Source organism: Salmo trutta, chromosome 19 (genome assembly GCF_901001165.1).
Source record: "Salmo trutta chromosome 19, fSalTru1.1, whole genome shotgun sequence".
NCBI classification, from domain to species: Eukaryota; Metazoa; Chordata; class Actinopteri; order Salmoniformes; family Salmonidae; genus Salmo; species Salmo trutta.
In genome coordinates, this window is record NC_042975.1 from 12,504,283 (window position 1) to 12,525,197 (window position 20,915).

The 20,915-nt window shown below is 42.9% G+C and overlaps 2 protein-coding genes across 2 annotated transcripts in view; both read right to left on the reverse strand.

Annotated features, from left to right (window-relative positions):
* LOC115153996 (serine/threonine-protein kinase 10) overlaps positions 1-17,409 on the reverse strand; it is a 53,038-nt gene extending 35,629 nt beyond the window's left edge. The window contains exons 1-2 of the mRNA XM_029699742.1: positions 16,766-17,409; positions 5,371-5,535 (exon numbers count right to left, since the gene is read on the reverse strand). Coding sequence (XP_029555602.1) covers positions 5,371-5,535; positions 16,766-16,924 — 324 coding nt within the window. The 5' untranslated portion in view covers positions 16,925-17,409. The remainder of the gene's footprint in view (positions 1-5,370; positions 5,536-16,765) is intronic.
* A 541-nt stretch (positions 17,410-17,950) lies between these two features.
* cytl1 (cytokine like 1) lies at positions 17,951-19,274 on the reverse strand. The gene is made up of 4 exons (XM_029699298.1): positions 19,102-19,274; positions 18,983-19,027; positions 18,648-18,794; positions 17,951-18,219 (listed from the first exon to the last, which is right to left on the reverse strand). The coding sequence occupies exons 1-4, from the start codon at positions 19,249-19,251 to the stop codon at positions 18,151-18,153; spliced, it is 411 nt and encodes a 136-aa protein (XP_029555158.1). The 5' UTR covers positions 19,252-19,274; the 3' UTR covers positions 17,951-18,150.
* Positions 19,275-20,915: the final 1,641 nt, after the last annotated feature.

A 20,915-nucleotide genomic window follows, 5' to 3' on the forward strand; every position in this document is an offset into this window, starting at 1 on the left:
GACATGTCTCCAAAAAGTATGATCTTTGTCCCCATGTGCAGTTGCAAACCGTAGTCTGGCTTTTTTATGGCGGTTTTGGAGCAGTGGCTTCTTCTTTGCTGAGCGGCCTTTCAGGTTATGTTGATATAGGACTCGTTTGACTGTGGATATAGATACTTTTGTACCCGTTTCCTCCAGCATCTTCACAAGGTCCCTTGCTGTTGTTCTGGGATTGATTTGCACTTTTCGCACTAAAGTACGTTCATCTCTAGGAGACAGAACGCGTCTCCTTCCTGAGCTGTATGACGGCTGCGTGGTCCCATGGTGTTTATACTTGCGTACTATTGTTTGTACAGATGAACGTGGTACCTTCAGACGTTTGGAAATCGCTCTCAAGGATGAACCAGACTTGTGGAGGTCTACAATTTTTTATGAGGTCTTGGCTGATTTCTTTTCATTTCCCCATGATGTCAAGCAAAGAGGCACTGAGTTTAAAGATATGGCCTTGAAATACATCCACAGGTACACTTCCAATTGACTCAAATTATGTCAATTAGCCTATCAGAAGCTTCTAAAGCCATGACATAATTTTCTGGAATTTTCCAAGCTGTTTAAAGGCACAGTCAACTTAGTGTCTGTTAACTTCTGACCCACTGGAATTGTGACACTGAGTTATATGTGAAATAATCTGTCTGTAAACAATTGCTGTAAAAATTACTTGTATCATGCACAAAGTAGATGTTCTAACTGACTTGCCAAAACTATAGTTTGTTAACAAGAAATTTGTGGAGTGGTTGAAAAACGACTTTTAATGATTCCAACCTAAGTGTATGTTAACACACACACATATACATATATATATATATATATATATATATATATATATATATATATATATATATATATATATATATATATATATATATATATATATATATATATAAATAAATAAAACCCCTTGGTAGAAAGCACAGCATTGATTTTCACTGCTACACTACTTTACATTTCTGAGAAGGATTTTAGCTCCACGGATAAATTATTAGACTGTATTAGTGATTTAAATACTTGGGATGGCTCACAACTTCCTCCATCTAAATCAAGACAAGACCGAGGTACTTATTGTTGGGGCCAAAGCACAGAGAGAGAATCTAGTTGCACATTTTAATTCACAGGCAATAAAGACCAAACCGGTTAAAAAAAAACACCTTGCTGTTATTTTAGATTCTGAACTAAATTTCTAAATCACACATTAGGAATGTGACCAAATAGCTTTTTACCACTTGAGGAACATTGCCAAGGTGCGGCCGTTTCTCTCTCTCTCTCTCAACCTGCTACAGAGAGACTCATCCATGTTTATTACAAGCAGGCTTGACTTCTGTAATGCTCTCCTGTCTGGTCTACTCAAGAAAGCCATTGGTCAATTGCAAAACATACAGAATGCTTAAGTACGGGTACTGACCAAGGCCAGATGGAGAGCACATATTACACAGGTTTTAAGGTCTCCACACTGGCTGCCTGTGAGTTTTAGAATTCATTTTAAGATTCTGTTGGTTTTTAAATCAATCCATGATTGTGCACCGCAATACATGTCAGACATGCTTAAGTTATGTACCCAGTAGGTCCCTCAGGTCCTCTGGCACTGGCCTTTTAACTATCCCAAAGCCTAGGACCAAGAGGCATGGAGAGGCAGCCTTTAGTTACCATGCCCCCAGCCTCTGGAACAGCCTGCCAGAGAACCTGAGGGGGGCCGAAACTGTGGGCATATTTAAAAGAGATCTTAAAACACATCTTTTAGCTTTGCTTTTCCTTAGGATGCTTTTTAGTTGTTCAGTTTGTGTCATTCTTTTTTTTTTAATCTTATGTTTGTTGTATAGTAAATATTTCAGCTTTTATTTAACAGTTTTGTTTTTTTCCTGTTAAGCACATTGCATTGCATGTCTGAAATGTGCTGTATAAATAAAGCTTGATTTGATGGTACATTACAGTATGTCTTCAGGATAGATTCAGAATGAAGAACATTAATAGACAGACAACACGTTGCTCTACGTGAGGTACCGTAGCTCCACTGAGATGGTGAACAAAAGGGGATGAGGGCATATTTACTGTAAACGGAGTGGCGCTGTGCTGGGGGGATAAAAACAAGAACAGGGATCCTACACGGGCATCATTCACCTCCTGTTTAATGGTTCCTCTCCCAGTCTCCATCTCTACCTCTGCTTGGTATCAACTGAACAGAACTCAGCAGCATTTCTTTAGACAGAGCCCCCTCTTCGTCAAGAGACAGCCTCACGGAGATAGACTTATTCACAAGGAATAAATGATGCATTCTAATTACACTGTCTCACAGTGTGCAGTAGGGTTTTGTGTTGGCCCTAGGAGTGGCAGTAGACTACACTGACTGCACACTAAGAGACACACCATCCATCTGTTAACACCTACTAATAGAGTTCTAGAGTTTATTATTGGTTGATCTCCAGATGAAAACATTCATGGCTGGCTGCAGTCCCTCTCAACTAATAATGAAAAACGTAACTGGTCCTGTAAGACAGGGTCTGTTTGATAGATCAGAAGTTGGATAGTTAGTCAAGATGGAGTGATTCCAGAAGTGAACAAAAGCTTATAAATGGTGTGTGTGTATGTGGGTCTGCCGTCTACGCCGCTGTGTGGGTCTGCTGTCCACGCCGCTGTGTGGGTCTGCTGTCCACGCCGCTGTGTGGGTCTGCCGTCCACGCCGCTGTGTGGGTCTGCTGTCCACGCCGCTGTGTGGGTCTGCTGTCCACGCCGCTGTGTGGGTCTGCTGTCCACGCCGCTGTGTGGGTCTGCTGTCTACGCCGCTGTGTGGGTCTGCTGTCCACGCCGCTGTGTGGGTCTGCTGTCTACGCCGCTGTGTGGGTCTGCCGTCCACGCCGCTGTGTGGGTCTGCCGTCCACGCCGCTGTGTGGGTCTGCCGTCCACGCCGCTGTGTGGGTCTGCTGTCCACGCCGCTGTGTGGGTCTGCTGTCCACGCCGCTGTGTGGGTCTGCTGTCCACGCCGCTGTGTGGGTCTGCCGTCTACGCCGCTGTGTGGGTCTGCTGTCCACGCCGCTGTGTGGGTCTGCCGTCTACGCCGCTGTGTGGGTCTGCTGTCCACGCCGCTGTGTGGGTCTGCTGTCCACGCCGCTGTGTGTGTGTGTGTGTGTCTACTGTCCATGATCGTGTCTGTGTGTGCGTCTGTGTGTGTTAATGTCAGCAGTCAATTAGCTACCCTACGGTAAAGGCCCCCTGTTTCTCACGCTGTGGCTGGAAAACAGATTGTTCCTAAATGAGAACAAACAGCCTTCTCTCTCTCCCCAGAGCAGAGTAGGTGGGCAGCGGAATGTGCTCTCTGGCTGAAAGAGGGGGTTTCTGAGGCCCGCAGCCCAACTGCCGGTTCCATCTGCAGCGTCTCTTCAGTAGACACCCCACCCAGCCTAGGCAGACTGGCATCCTCCAGGGATCACACATCTTTAGTCATCCCCTTGGCACTGGCCCTTGGCCAGGGAGAGGCAATACTCTCGCTTTTTGGTGCCAGTGTTTGTGTGGAGGTGCTATTGTCAGACGACTCATCCCCACCCAGAAACATATTGGGTTGTTCTGACACTGGAGAGAGAGACCAAACTATAACCTGATTCTTTCTGATGATATCCAAGTATGACAGTTCTATTGTGTCATCTAAACCGCCAATCTTAACAGCTCCATTAGCATAAATAAATAGTGGGAAGTGGTGTATAAGTGAGCACTGCATCTGGCTACTCACTCTGGACGGAGGAAATAACCTGGGCCTCTTGAGTAAGATCACATTGATGTCGGACTATACTGTCCATGTACACTCAATGATAGGCTGCACCATTTTAAATGTAGAATAGTTGAGAACGAGAGCAGAGACAAAACTGAAAGAGAAAACCCCACCAAGACAGGAAATGTGTGGTTGGAAAGCTGTACGTGTATTTGCACACTGCCCTTTATCAAAACACAATGAGCTGACACAGTCTCGATGCAGAGGCCTTGTAGAAAGGAAAATGTACCTTTCACACTGTGGAATTTCAGCTATGCCCTAGCAGGGGTGCAACAAGCCTCTGGGTTTTCAACAGCTGGGGAGGGGGAGCAATAGACCTGCTGCCATGTACAAGGTGCCCCAACACTGCACTAAAGCCATATGATGTCATAACCCACTCCTCTGTCTGTTAACCTTCTACTCTGAACTCTATGAGAGATGGAATCATTTTGTGTACACAACCATTTAAAAATCGGTATGAGGCTGGAATGAAATGTAGAAAGTTCTTGGCACCTACTTGGTCTGTAAGAACCACACTTAAAGCTGCACTATGCAGACACCGCTCTGACCATTTCCTGGGTGCTAAAATTGATAGTTTGTTTAATTTCAGTTTAAACTGCTGTGAAATATCACCCAAAAAGCTACATAATGCAGCTTTAAGATAATCTACACTTCCGCCTCTATGACCATTTCAACACAGCAGTTTTACATCACTTTGGCTTTTAGCTGTTGAGTTGAGTTTATACTGCACTTATATCCAGGTCATGGTTTCAAAGGTCACATTCGGTCATGCAATGATAGTCACAAAAATACTATAGTCATATAAATAATTAATCATAAATGCCAGAATCCAACTCAATGTGTATTACAGGTGAGAATAACATAGTGTTGCTGCAGTATGAACAGTGTGCATCAGAATAACATAGTGTTGCTGCAGTATGAACAGTGTGCATCAGAATAACATAAAGTGTTGCTGCAGTATGAACAGTGTGCATCAGAATAACATAAGGTGTTGCTGCAGTATGAACAGTGTGCATCAGAATAACATAAAGTGTTGCTGCAGTATGAACAGTGTGCATCAGAATAACATAAAGTGTTGCTGCAGTATGAACAGTGTGCATCAGAATAACATCATAAAGTGTTGCTGCAGTACGAACAGTGTGCTAGATTATTTGTTTTAACAATAACTTGTTGGCTTGTGACCATTTTCTTTTTTTGCTACATTTTGTAATTCCTAGGATACTTGATGTCCGGGACCAGCATGCTTCATAAGGTCACTAGTGTTTGTCTTGGAAGACACGGGCAGATTACAAAGCACATGCAAAACTGCAGTGTATTCAATTATGAGAGAGAGAGAGAAAAAAAAAGTATCCTAGAGGGAGGAAGTGAACAATGCAGCTAGATCCTCATAGAATCTATAAAGGTTCACCATCAGGTTAGGTCAGAACCTATTCTGTAATAGAGGGTTATGGAATGGATCAGACCATTGATTTGGCTAACAGTTTTGGGAGTTCCAGTACAAACTCCACAGGGTCCAGTTCCAGCTCACCGTCGGTACAGTGGCTCATGGGTGGCCCACTGTCGCCCGGAGGTCTTACCCAGAGCTTGGCGTCGTGGTAGAAGGCGTCTAGCAGCTTGACAATGTAGCGGTGGTCACACTTGGCCAGGATGTCTATCTCCACCATGTAGTCCTCCAGCTCCTCTTCCGTCTTTGTCTCAATCACCTTGGCCGCAGCCAGCGCTCCAGTCTCCTTGTTTTTGGCCTAGAAGATAAAGGAGTCAACATGTCAATATTTACACCATCTTGTCCTCATTTAGTGTTCATTTAAAAAGCCTTCTCACGTTGACTTTCTATATATATATATATATATATATATATATATATATATATATATATATATATATATATATATATATATATATATATATATATATATATATATATATATATATATATATATATATATATATATATTAATTTTGCTTTGCGATTCTATCCTAACAGGCGTTATTATCTATTGGGTGACTGGTAAATGTCAAAAGGTCAGCAAAAGGTCAGCACACAGGAAGTAGGCTACAGGCATCATTTCTGCACAAGGGGGCTATTTAAATAGGCTACACGAGGACAGTGAATTTTATCAGAGGGTATACTGAGTAATACTAACAAAAATCATAGGTGGGGCCCGGCTGTGGTGAACTAGTAGGGGCGTTAGGAAGGAAATTGAACTTGTGAAAACCACCCCGTTTCGAAATGAACTTCCGTGTTTTTCTCATGTGACTACAATTGAAAAGGTAGTGAAGACATCACAAGTCTCATATTGCGAAATAAGCAAATGGACTTCATGGAGTTAAAGTTACTAGTCTTAGTGAATTAACATTATATGTCACACATTAAATACTGGATACTAAATTTGACAATATAGGTTGGACTTCAAAAACCCTAGCTGGTCCACCCAATGAATTCCTCTGTGTGTGTGTGTGTGTGTGTGCGTGTGTGACTAAGACTTTCTCATGGAAATAAAACTTAATCAAAAACCTAGCAGAGACAAAAACTCTGACAAACACAAGAGTCTAATACAAGTTTTACTTAACGGCTTAAAAAGCACAACAGGAAAGGAACCTGCACACCCTGTAAGAGCTAAGGAGGAGGAACCACAGTGCAGTCAGCCAGCCCATCCATCCATCCACATTGACAAGGCACTACAAATGAGTTAGAAACACTGTCCCCGACTGCATGATAAACCAGCATCAGGAGGGGTGAGTAAGTGGTGACCACATGACAACAGACAGGAAGTACAGGTCTCTGTCAGAGGTTATAGTTCTGAGAATGAATAAATCTAGGTTAAACAAGTTGTACTCTGAGAAAGGTGTGTGTGTGTGTGTGTGTGTGTGTGTGTGTGTGTGTTCCCTGTGGCTCAGTTGGTAGAGCATGGTGTGTGCAACGCCAGGGTTGTGGGTTCGATTCCCACGGGGGGCCAGTACAAAAAAAAAAAAATGCATGAAATGTATGCATTCACTACTGTAAGTCGCTCTGGATAAGAGTGTCTGCTAAATGACTAAAATGTAAGTGTGTGTGTGAATGAAAGCAAAGACTGTGAGAGAGCAACAAAAAAATGAAGAGAAAGGATGTTGTGAGTTAACAATGGGAGAAAAAGAGGTAAAAGTCAAAGCAGAGAGAGACGCATCCGTCTTTATCTATAGTATAGGCAGATAGATATACACTGAGTATACCAAACATTAGGGACAATTAGGAGCCTCAGAAGAACCTCAAATCGTCAGGCATGAACTCGACAAGATGTCAAACAGGGATGTTGGCCCATTGTGACTCCAATGCTTCCCACAGTTGTGTCAAGTTGGCTGGATGTCCTTTGGATGGTGGACCATTCTTGATACACACGAGAAACTGTTGAGCGTGAAAAATCCAGCAGCGTTCCAGTTCTTGACACAAATCGGTGCGCCTGGCACATACTACCATACCCCGTTCAAAGGCACTTAAATATTTTGTCTCGCCCATTCACCTTCTGAATGGCACACATACACAATCCATGTCTCAAGGCTTAAAAATCCTTGTTTAACCTGTCTCCTCCCCTTCATCTACACTGATAGTTCTGAGCAAGAGAGTGAGTGAGGATAGCTCAATCTACTCCCAATGACCTGGAGATGCAAGGCTGCAGACTAAACAGCCTGGTGGGGTCCAGTGCCTGAGGGTCTGTGGGAAAACATCTGGGTAAACAGTGTAGTCACGCACACGCCTGGAGACACTGGCCTACCATAATTACAACCCTGAGAGTTCCTGAAGATGGAATAACTCCAGGGCCTTTTTGAAAATGAGGACTCAGTTTTTCCTGGTGAGGTCACATGGTTAGGAAACTTAACCTTTGCATACAGTGTGTGACTGGAGAGACATGATAGTGTATCTGATGTGTGTCGCAGAGCATTTGCATTTCATCACCACATCCAGGAAACGGCTCTGCTCCCACCACGGAAACCCCCATCTCAGAGTCAACAGGGGGCCCCGTTAGGTCACAATTCCCGCTTAACGAGTCTGCATAACCAAGCTCGCTAACCCCGCACTCTCGCTTTCCACCCCTCTCGCCCTCTCTTTATCACATTCTGAGGCTTGGGGAAAGGTGCACGCTGCTCGTGCCTGACTGGGAGTCATTACCTCTTTTCCGCTCGCGTCTAGTCTGCCTTGTAAAAGGCCAATCCCCCACCCTGCTCTGCAGCTCAGTGGGAACACGACCCAGGAATGTGCTTCTGGGCTTCAGTTGAGTTAGGGGCGGTGGAGAGAGGGAGAGAGCATCTTCCCATCTGTAAGTCTGTCTGTCTATGGGGGAGGGAAGAGGCTGTACGTTACACAGAGGAAATGACACTGAAACGCCTCATTGTGCCTCACAAGGGAGCACTGACTTCCTGGAAGGCTCTCCACTGGAGGAGGAGGAAGAGGGGTGCTGGGTGAGCATAGAGGTTTATACTCACACTAACCTAAATTGTACTAACAGAAAGAAAACCTGACTCACAACACCACCTCTTCTTCCTCTCCATTATCACACTGAGGAACAACAAAGCAGTGCTCTCTCTAACCCAATCGTCCCACTGAGGAACAACAAAGCAGTGCTCTCTCTAACCCAATCGTCCCACTGAGGAACAACAAAGCAGTGCTCTCTCTAACCCAATCGTCCCACTGAGGAACAACAAAGCAGTGCTCTCTCTAACCCAATCGTCCCACTGAGGAACAACAAAGCAGTGCTCTCTCTAACCCAATCGTCCCACTGAGGAACAACAAAGCAGTGCTCTCTCTAACCCAATCGTCCCACTGAGGAACAACAAAGCAGTGCTCTCTCTAACCCAATCGTCCCACTGAGGAACAACAAAGCAGTGCTCTCTCTAACCCAATCGTCCCACTGAGGAACAACAAAGCAGTGCTCTCTCTAACCCAATCGTCCCACTGAGGAACAACAAAGCAGTGCTCTCTCTAACCCAATCGTCCCACTGAGGAACAACAAAGCAGTGCTCTCTCTAACCCAATCGTCCCACTGAGGAACAACAAAGCAGTGCTCTCTCTAACCCAATCGTCCCACTGAGGAACAACAAAGCAGTGCTCTCTCTAACCCAATCGTCCCACTGAGGAACAACAAAGCAGTGCTCTCTCTAACCCAATCGTCCCACTGAGGAACAACAAAGCAGTGCTCTCTCTAACCCAATCGTCCCACTGAGGAACAAAACAACTGTTCAGTGGATTGTTTTGCCCAACATTTCCATGGATGTCAGGGACAACTAACCGTCACAGGCCCCTCTCTTTTGCTATAGCTCGCCTGTCTGTGACCGCCTGCAACCGCCTGTTGGCGTCCCTTCATGGGAGAAGTTGCTCCTCTGGGGTACGTGATGAGAACACACACAGATCCAGTTAGTGGAGTGATGTTCACTGGGCAGATTACTACACCTGGCTGTGAAAGGAGAGGAGCAGACACACTGGGCTCAGCGGGTGGTGTGTCTGCTCTCTGCTGCTGCTGGCACAGCCTCCTGGGGCCAACCACTTCCAGGTTGATAGCAGCATACAGTACAGTAACCATGAGGCGGTGTGCCGAGGCGTGGGCCTGCCTGCATGTACACTGTACTGTGCACTTTGCCAGAGTGCACATGCACACAGGCTGACAGGACACGAATCCCAGCTCATCTCTAGAGAATGTGTGCTTAACCTTTGCCCTGGCGTTAAGATGTACAACCCTGAACATTTCTCTGAACTGGAATGTCATGTCTAGAATTCTTGTTAACATTGGGCTGCCTAGTAAATCTTAATCTCCCTCTGAAAATGACTCAAATCGATTTATCATTATGACAAATGAAAGACGTCTCAGGCAGCTTTGGATTTGGGTCCTGGGAACACCAGGCTTGTTTGTTTGATTCTCATATAAGACTGTGGCTCAGTTGGTAGAGTATGGTGTTTGCAACGCCGGCATGGTGTGTGCAACGCCAGGGTTGTGGGTACGATTCCCACGGGGGGCCAGTACAAAAAAATAAAAAAATAAAAAATAAATGCACGAAATGAAAATGTATAAACTGTATGCATTCACTACTGTAAGTTGCCCTGGAAACGGGCGTCTGCTAAATGACTAAAATGTAAGCATATCAGGTACAGATAATGCAGAGATGGACAACTACCCACGTCCATACACCCCCCCCCCCCCCATTTTAGCACCCCCCTCGTGACAGCGAAGATAAATCATGTGTTTTAAAGTTAATTTCCTGCAATTCTACACATTTTGCCATAGGGTGGAGGCAAATGTTTGCATTTTGAATATATAATAACTGATGATCAATGGGCCCCACCCTGGTTGGTAATTCCACCATCTTACTACAAGTTTAGATAGCTGGCCGCTAGACTAATTTACCAAATCAAAAACTATTAAAACTGCTGATGCACAACCAAATTTCAAAATTGTAACAGTAAGTTGAGACCCTCGACTGAGTGTGTAATTAGTCCACAGACATACAAAAGGGGGGCAGTTGCTGTATGCGTTAACAGTCAGTCGCTTGAGATAAAAGCCTTGATCATGTGTGTGGCTATCATCCCATTCTATTTATCAAAAGTAGGTCTAGGATTCTGCATAAAGTCTGCCAGAGTTCTCTAGAAGTACAATGAACAAGATAGCGTTTGAAATGCATTGTATCCTACTGAACAGAAATAACAGGATACTAACTAGCCTAGCTTTTGATTAGTGTTAATTGCTACTGTTACATTGCTGCTGCACATAGATGTGTCCCAAATGAAACCCAATTGCATTTATAGGGCACTACATTTGACCAGGGCCCACAGGGCTCTGATAAGTAGTGCACTACATTTGACCAGGGCCAATAGGGCTCTGATAAGTACTGCACTATATAGAGGAAAAACATTTATACAAATTGCTTACTGCAATATTATTTTGGACGATATTGTATAGATTCTTTGACTCCAAGTATCGATTTGTAAAAATACATGTAAAAAACGTATGGGATTTGAGAGCTCACGCTTTGTACTTGCAGAGGAATCGTTGTAGAATTTCCGGGCCATCAGTTTTTCGACATGGCATGTTGTAGTCTGGTTCCAGATAATGCCATCAGGGAATTGAAGCCAACATCCTCTACCATTGACAATGGCTGCATATCAACTACAATCATTTCTGTAATCAGTGCTGCCATTTTGTCACTCAGTCCCTAATTGCACCTCTTCTGTGTGAAGCTGTCTAATGTCTGTTGTGTGGGGCCTGTGGTGCTGCCAGCAATGATTTGGGTGTCACGGTGCGTCATTTTCATATGGTTAAGCATTGCACCTGTACTACCATTACGTTACCTCAATTCCACCTTGGAAAGTTTGCATTTCACCACCGTCTCATGTAACGTCTCAAAAGTATTGCCATACAGGACTTTGTTGCTGTCGTTTGCCTTTCTCAACGATAATGATGTGCAGAATGCTTTATATCCGTGGTAAATAATTTGAACGATGCAAATCTCCTCTTACTAACATTAAAGCATTGTTGCGTTATTTGTTTCCTTTATGACGATCGAAACCTGTTAGTGATCCCAAGTTTAAACGTTCACATCCCTAGTAGACAGTGTTGTGTCATCTACCTGCCTTTTCTCTTTCCACTGGGGACATTCTACTTCTCATGTTACATTAGCTGAGGATTATACAGGGTTGAATTCTTACTGTATCTTTATTTACAGTTGTTCCACATGAGTGTAGGACACAGCAGAGAAGTTCAAATGCTGAACCCCGAAAGGAACAGTGCTGCTGTCTGAGGATGTGGTGGTTTCGATGAGAGGTATTGCGAAAGGTTTCAAGCTCAAAACAACAGTGAAGAACTCGCTACAGCACGTCTCTTAGGATAGGCTCTGAACATAGAGCTGTCAAGTCAGTACTGAAGTAGGATCTTCATTTGATCACCCTGTTGCAGGAGAATGTTCCTGCAATGCAGGAAATGTAAAACATTTAGTGTATTCGAGGTTTTAAAAGGCTTCTGAAGTTTATAATTTCCACTTTGAAATTACAAACTTGATTTTCCCTTAAGAAAAATGTATCAACCCCTACAAAAATGTACATTTATTATAATCCAAATAATAAATCACATTTTGTTTTGCTGCAGGATTATTTTCCTGCTGTAGCAAACATGTTCAAATTAAGTTCCTACATCTGTATGCATGACTAAATAGAACATAGTCCAGTACATTTGCTGTGTCTCAGGGGGAGAGGGGAATGCAAAAAACACATTTCTATTTCACACCTGTACAGGTTACCACTTGTACATACAGTGAAACAGGACTATATAAGCCCTTACTAATAAAAACATTTGTTTTATTATTATTTGTAAATGTGTCTCCTAATTTGATGAAAACGTGAAACATGGTGCTTTGATAGACTGCACAAAAGGCATGTGTTGTTTGATTACTTTAGCAGTGCAGTTACATCATGTATTGTGCTTTGCCTCTGATATAGGCTAGCGTCAATGCATTTCAAAACCAATAAAATCAGTTATGACTAGTTAACGCATGATGTTCTCACAACACATTACTCCCTCGCCCACACTCCAACTCAGACAGTCACCAAGGCAACCTGCCACAGACATACCAACAGGGGGCTGGGAAGTCACGGGGGGCGAGCCTCTACAGGAGAGTGTGGTGAGTGAGAGCATCACAAAGGAGCGTGCTGTCCACACCCACCAAGGAGTGCACTTATCAGCCAGGCCGGCCACAACTGGGCCCCACAGATTACCAGCTCTGGAGCACTGAAGTGCTATCACCACGGCACCCTAGTCCCTACATAGTGCACTAGTACTTTGTGGTCAAAAGTAGTTGACTATATAGGAAATAAGGTGCCATTTGGGGTGCATTACTCAGGTAATGCTAAGCTAACTAAGACTACTAGGAAAACTTACAGTACCAAGCAGCAGCAGCCAGGAAGCCTGCGCAGCGGCACATGTCCCATTAAAAAGGAAAGGGAACCTTTCGGCACTTGTGCTTAAGGGTTTGGCGGCAGCCGTACAGATAAAACATCCTGTGACATACGGGTCAGCAGGAAGTAGGACATGCTTCTGTCTCAGTAATAGCCTACATGTGGGGAGATTTATGTACAGTACCAGACAAAAGTTTGGACTACTCATTCAAGGGTTTTTCCTTAATTTTGACTATTTTATACGTTGCAGAATAACAGTGAAGTCATCAAAACTATGAAATAACACATATGGAATCATGTAGTACACCAAAAAAGTGTTATACAAAATCAAAATATATTTAAGATTCTTCAAAGTAGCCACCCTTCGCCTTGATGACAGCTTTGCACACTCTTGGCATTCTCTCAACCAACTTCACCTGGAAAGCTTTTCCAACAGTCTTGAAGGAGTTCCCACATATGCTGAGCACTTGTTGGCTGCTTTTCCTTCACTCTGCGGTTCAACTCATCCCAAACAAACAATCTCAATTGGGTTAAAGTCGGGTGATTGTGGGGGCCAGGTTATCTGAAGCAGCACTCCATCACTCTCCTTCTTGGTCAAATAGCCCTTACACAGCCTGGAGGTGTATTTTTGGTCATTGCCCTGTTGAAAAACAAATTATAGTCCCACTAAGCGCAAACCAGATGGGATGGCGTATCGCTGCAGAATGCTATGGTAGCCATGCTGGTTAAGTGTGCCTTGAATTCTAAATAAAATCATTGACTGTCACCAACAAAGCACCCCCACACCACCTCCTCCATGCTTCATGGTGGGAACCACACGTGGAGAACATCTGTTCAGCTACTCTGCGTCTAACAAAGACACGGTGGTTGGAACCAAAAATCTCAAATTTGGACTAATCAGACCAAAAGGACAGATTTCCACCAGTCTAATATCCATTGTTTCTTGGCCCAAGCAAGTCTTCTTCTTATTGGTGTCTTTTAGTAGTGGTTTCTTTGCAGCAATTCGACCTTGGAGGCCTGATTCAAGGAGGCCTCTGAACAGTTGATGTTGAAATGTCTGTTACTTGAACTCTGTGAAGCATTTATTTTGGCTGCAATTTCTGAGGCTGGTAACTCTAATGAACTTTCCTCTGCAGCAGAGGTAACTCTGGGTCTTCCTTTCCTGTGGCGGTCCTGAAGACGCTTCTAAACAGCTTCTTCCCCCAAGCCATAAGACTCCTGAACATCTAATCAAATGGCTTCACCTCTAGTCATGGCTGTCTGTGACAGTGACTACGATGTCCTCCTTACCATCTGGTGACAGTGACATTGACAGGCCAATGGGGCCATCAACCCGAGCATGATACCGTGATAACCCCATGACATGGAAAACCTGAGACCATGTCAACAAAGCCCTGTTGTTTACCCCGATGTGTACAGCAAACACAGATCATGAGGCCAACGGCCCCTCAGATCTTCTCCAATAGGTTTTGAGAAGGAGGCGAGAAGAGAGGCTGTGAGGAATCTAGGATTCGTTGAGACAGAGCCTTAAGTCTACTCACTGTGGACGGAGCCCCTTCTCTTCCCACAGACTGATTAGTCAGTAGCCTGACGGGAATACAGGAAGTGCTTCCATCACTCTCCCGGCCTACAGCTTCCCTCCTGACCCTGACTCCTCCTCATGCACTCCAGGACAGCCAAACTGTATGGGGGCTGGAGATCACATGTAGCCAGGGAGGAAGGATGTAGAGACTGTCTATTATCACGTTTCCATTGTAAGTGTTAAAATTCCAAAGATGCCTTGTAGTTCACTCAATTTTATTCTCAGTCCTGAAGGGTAAGGAAAAATTATTAAGTATTTTCCGGACTGACAACTGCTTAGTCATTAGCTACTGTCAAGGTATACCTGCTACTTCAGGAGGTATATTTTCGTGGGGGCGTTAACTGAAGCATCATTTCTTTATATCAGGGTGGCTCATGCCACATGGTTTTTGCTCACATGCCGGTTTAAAACGTATGAGTGTGTGCACTGTGCACTGGCCCAACCTAACTTCTTCCAATGGCCCCCAAAGTCAAAGGCACTCACTGTACTACACTGGGAATGAGCAAATACTTCTCCTGCCATGTTGCAAAGTGGGGGCTAAAAGAACCAGATTAAATAGCGATCCTAACACAAAACTAGAGTCGAGTTTGGACGAAGCGAACAGGGAAGGCTAGTAGTGGGGTGTCCTGGGGGATTCAAATGGAGCCCAGTTAAGACAACAGCACAACGGGAGTTGATCTGTCTATAATGGCCTTCTTTTTTTTGGTTAGCTTATTAATTCTACCATTTTTTAAAAATGAGTAAAATCAGTGAGGATAACACACAATAAAAACACTTATTTCCATTGTGGTCCTCTTGAGTCAAGATGTCTAGGCAAGATGGAACAGGGTTAAACACAGTATGACAGCGAGATAATAAACATAAAAACAAAGAAGGACCTCTATCTCATCATTGCAGTTACATCGTATACTACATTCATATTGGCACAGAAGACAAACTGTTTTTTTTAAAGCTGCCCAGAGAGGATGTTGTTTTTATGCGCAGAGGCAACTCATTAGATCAGAGTGTGCTGCCCATCAAAAGAAAGTCATCTCTCTCAAAGTTCACAAGTGGTGAAAATAATCAGCACAAAAGAACATTCAAATATTATCATTCAAGTTGTAGTCTAGCATCAAAATGATTATGAAGTTAGTGATGAGAGGTGACAGAGGTTAAATGTGCATTGAACTGTGCAAATCCAGGAACTCCCTACTGTGTGTCCCTCAGCACTTTGTGAAATGTTCATGTATTCAAGACATTTCTCCTTCTGCCAGTCCAAACGTTCAGGGTGTGGTAAGTAACCATCTCTTACTCTTGATGATAACGAAAACCCACATGACACTTGTTCACATCAGAAAACTGAGTAAGCTACTTGTAGCACTGCCTTCACAGCTAGTGGTCTTCATATCAGAAAGCGAGGATGGCAAGTGTACACCAACAGGAAACTAACAAATCACCTAGTTCATAGGAACTAGTAAGACCTGTAAGTAAGCAGGTCAGAATGCATCATTTGGTGATGGGCCAATTTAATACTGTATGAAAAAAAAAACTAAAACAATCAAATAACTTAATTTGCTGACATGGAAACATCTGGTCCAAGTGGCAACATTAATAAATCTGATATAATAAATACCAATGCTTGTGACACGCTGTGGACTGACTCAATCAACCTTTAACTTTTTTTTTACCTAAGATCATGCTCATTTGCTCACTCAGATTAACTAAACACTTCACAAATGGGTTGACATGGCTACAGAAAGATCAGAATAAAGTCATTTTAAAATGTCATTCAGAATTAGGGCACAGAATGTTGCTGGTAGTATGCATTTCAAAGGCAGATGAAAGTCTCTGAAATTGCATAAGTCTACCCCTATATTTGCATAAAAACTTTTTCCCCTGAGATTGATAAACCACGTTGTTTGAGATGGATACATGAGTGAACTGGTTGACAGCCCAAACAAGAAAAATGACATAATTGCCAGCACAGCACATCTGTTTTCATATAATTGTGTGTTGCCTACAAATAATTTATAGGCTGACAAATAGGCAAATGTACTATCAGGGGAGTCATGCACCCCACAAATCTGAGGGGCCACAAAGTATGTGAGGATGGCTTGGGGGTGGACCAGAGGGGGGCTAGGCCTGACCATAGATTGGAGAATGTTGCTAGTCTAACTTGATTGATAGCCTGAAATGACTTCTTGGTATCTAGTTAGGAGGTTAGGAGATTGTGAACTATCTGAGCTAACTTCATAAAATTGCTAGGTGGCTAGTAATATTACAAACAACATTTATTTTATTTTATTATAAATACAAATTAAAAAACGTTGAGTTTGATGACCGGGCACGTGCCCCCTATGGGCTAGCAGATTCAACTGAAATGGAGTGGCGCCTACCCTCAGTGCGCAACAACGTGCCCATGATCACCTCTTTGAAGTCATACAAAATTATATGGTGTTATAAACATAATAGCTTATTGAAACAAACCCATAATGCTTACCTTGTAAACTTTTCCAAACGCTCCATCACCCAATTCTCCGATAATTTCCCATTGGTCATTAGGATTGATGTCTCGATGAACGTGTTCATATTGCTTTGCCTTCTTTTTTATGTCAAAAGAAGACAAGCGAAGTATTTGGCTCAATTTAGCAAAAGCCATAGTTTCACCGCAAAATGTAATAAAAGTTTCTGAAGAAAGCAATTATTTTGAGTCTCACTCAATCGTGTTGAACTAAAGAAGTATTCGTACAAAAAAACGACCTGATCTCTAGAAGCACGCACCCAACATTTTTCACACCTTTCAAGTAAGACAATAAGCCTTCAGTTCATATCAGTCCACGCGTTGTCATAAAACAACTTGATATTTCCATATTCATTCACAGTGATTGTCCACTTCCACACGGTGACCACCTGCTGCAGCAGAATTACCGAGGATAAATTGTTGCTTCGATGTAAAAAGACAAGCCCCACCCTGTCGCTCCCGCGGCCGTAATGTAAATGTCGTTTTCTATGTCCACATCCGTTATGTTTACGCACGAAATATGTAGTTGGAAGAACTTCACGTCCCAGTTTAGATATATAGGCGTGAAGTTTTTCAGTTACCACCCATTGCATGTGGCCACTGACAGGTGATCGAAGTTAGGACACAGTTTACACAGGCAGCCCAATTATTATATTTTTCCCACTAATTGATCTTTTGACCAATCACATCAGATCTTTTCACATCAGATCTTTTTTCAGAGCGCGATCTTTTTTTGGAGCTGATCTTATTGGTTTGCCTTTTTAAACGCAGACAAGGATATATTTTGGTGCACTCTACAGCCCACAAGCGCCACTAGGTGGCATTTAATCATAGTACTGGTACATCAGCAGCACATACCGTCTGTTGTGGTCTTCTGGGTCTTGCCATTATGTGGTCCCTTTGGTCGTTTTAAAAACTATAATTCGCAAGGCTATTTTATATTTGATGAAATAAACTAATTCTGCCGTCCAGAAAGTTACGTTTTGTGAAGTCATATCACATCTGGAACGATGGATGATGGATCATACAGTGTATCATATTAGGATGTCTTATTAAAATAATTTCTGCCCAGGAAGAAACAAACAAGCACAACATTTAGGCTTCAACTCAAACCCAGGCTTTCATAGATAGCAAGCAGCCAAGCACATCAATGTAACATAAACATGTCGTCAATGTACTTTTATTTGTAGGCTAAGGTACTTTTTTGCAAAGTAATTTGTCAAAGAAAACGTACAATGTCATTAAATCTGTTTGAATTCCCCATTGCAGGGTTTTGCATTGTACACAGTAATAACCAACTATCTCTCCCTCTTTCTCTCTCTCTCTCTCTCCGTCTCTCTCCCTCCCATCAAACAGTGGCATTGTCATTTCCGGCTCCAGCTCATCGGCGGGCGGTCCAAGGCTCTACAGTCATCAGTGGTGAACACCAGCTCCTAAACACAGAGATATGAGGCGTGTGAGTGCCAGTGCCCTAAAATGCACCAGTAAATACAAAAACCCAGTACTCAGTGCAAGGACTATGACGCAACATGAGGAAAGTGACATAACAAAGAGCATACAACTATTATGTCATTTCAGAGGATATGAGAGTATTCATTTTCTGAAAGGTCATTTAACTTTATGCATTTCCTTGACCAAATACAGTAGAATGGCAAAAAATCCCTGAGAACAGAATGCACTTTCAATCATTTGTATCAGGATGCTCACTATTTTGACCCATAATAGTACTATCTTTATGTGTTATTACTGAGCTTTGTTGTGGTTCTCCTCTGTTTCCCCATTCTGTTTCATGGAGTCTGAATGACAGGGAGCCTGGATCAAGGGCTAGTCTGTCTGTGAATGCTAGTCATTGCTCTCTTACCCCGTGACACCTCTGGGACATGATCATGTGCAGTTGCCTGACCGCGAGACCCACCACGCGCACTTTCCTGGTGTAAGCACAGCGCAGTTCACGCAAGCCGTCCACTAGAAAGACGTACTGCCTCATCTTCGGTATGATGCAAGCGTTCTGTCAAGATGAATATAATTTCTGTTCTTATGTTGCAGACCAACAATTATCAGGCGTAGAAATCAGTTATCTTTTCGGCAATCTCAACATCAGGGAAATGTATTTAATGAAACAGACACAATAGTGATCTCAAAAGTACACAGTGAAAACTGCAACAATACTTTCCACAATGCCATAGTCATACTTACATGTACATCTAGGTAGAGATGTGGGATGTGCGCCATGCAATGCCTCTGGAAAACACAGAGAGAAATTAGGCATACTCCACTGCAATCAGTGCTCAGTCCGTCTATGGTGAGTGACTTACTGTTTCAGGTTCCATCTTGATCATCGCTGCCTGATGGGTGAGGTCTCGAGCCATACTCAACACCTTAGTGTAGCATGTCGGTGGGTTAGGGTAGCATAGGACCAGTGCTACCAGTGAAAGTGCTAGTAGTGTGTGTCCTAAAATGGCCATAGCTGATAGTTCACAGTGAAACACACAAGGAGGGCCTTTATATAACCAGGTAGGAATCCTCTAATGATATGTTACTATCTTAAGACAATTACACACTAGAATGTTTTTGGTTTCCTTTGTTGTTGTTGTTGTTATTCTTGTTTGATTCTCTGCTCTAATTTGTGTTGAAGGGGGGAGATTACACACACACACACACAAAATTGAACAATAAAGTTGCTTAAATCATTACTCACCGAAGTCTTTGTTAATGTTATGTGGTTCCACCTCCTGGCTTTAGGAGTAGCATGCCTGCTTAGGGGAAAGGAACAAATGTGTACTTATTGTTTACTGTATGTGTAATTCTGTGGTGATGTTGAGGAGGACGGTGACCATTATACTAAAGTAAACACAGTAATTCCAGAACAGAATGGTGAAAAAGAGGTGGATGCTATCCCTGACTGGCACTTGAGCCAAGGTCCAGAGATTTTCAAGCCAACACCTTAACCGTCACGCCAAGATGTCCAAACCCCTTGATGAGGTTGCTAGGTGTTGACCAAACCCCTTTCTTCAGGAGAGTGTGCCCTCACGCTTTTCTATACCAAGTGCCTCACATGTACACACCTCTCCAATGGCCTCACGGGCACTATCCCACTTCTGACACCTGTGTAGCGTATTCAAGGAGTTTCAAACCCGGGTCCAGCAACTGTTAAGCCAACACGTTACCTGTTATGCCAGGAGGTCTGAACCCCTTGATACGGTCGCTAGGTGTTTGATTCACAACAATTTTTACCAATCACATTATTTTTATTTTGTATAGCCATTATGATTGGTCCCTGAACCCATTTTAAAATGTATAAAATGATCTTACATTTTCACTCTGTAATTTTAGAACCTGATGGTGGCCGAAACGCACACGATGGTTTTACTTTGGCTACATTTCCTCTTCCCTTCAGTTTACTCAATTCATGCACTTTGATTTGAGCCTATCAGGCTTCACCTCAAACAAAATAAAACATTGGACAAATCTGACACCAAATGAAGTATGGTTTTCCTAAATGACATTCCTTTAGGATACATTTTCTGGAGAGATTGTCCAGCTATTACAAGCTGAATCTTTTGGATGACATCCATACTAAATAAATATTCCCGTACAAATGAATTAAACATGTCAGTATGTTGATGCAGGAATTCTGAGAAGAACAATGTATGGTCCCTAGTCATATTTTATTTGCATATTGAGCAATGTTATACAAAGGAAAGGGAAGTTTCCAAGAACAACAGTCTCAAACTCATTGTGTGGGGGTAACTATAGGCCTATGTAGGTGTATAGCTATATAATATTATGCTAATGATATCATTGTGAAAGCATTGAGAACAGTATGCAAAAATGAACATAGCTGTCCATACACGATAAGGACTAGCTGTCATGGGTTAATTGAATTATATTTTTGAGAGCGCTATCCACTAGGTGGGGCTAATTTCACACACTACCTCTGTGTATGACTCCACTTCCAGGGAATCCTCTGTAGCTAGAGAGGCTCTTTTAAGGATCACACCCATCAAAATGGCTATCAGCACTGCAAGGGAGGACTCCTTCCTTCTATCCCTCCATTTTTTAAAGCTAATTTGATTATCTCTATGAAATGAAAAACCAAGACTTATATGTAAAAAAATAAAAATTAACT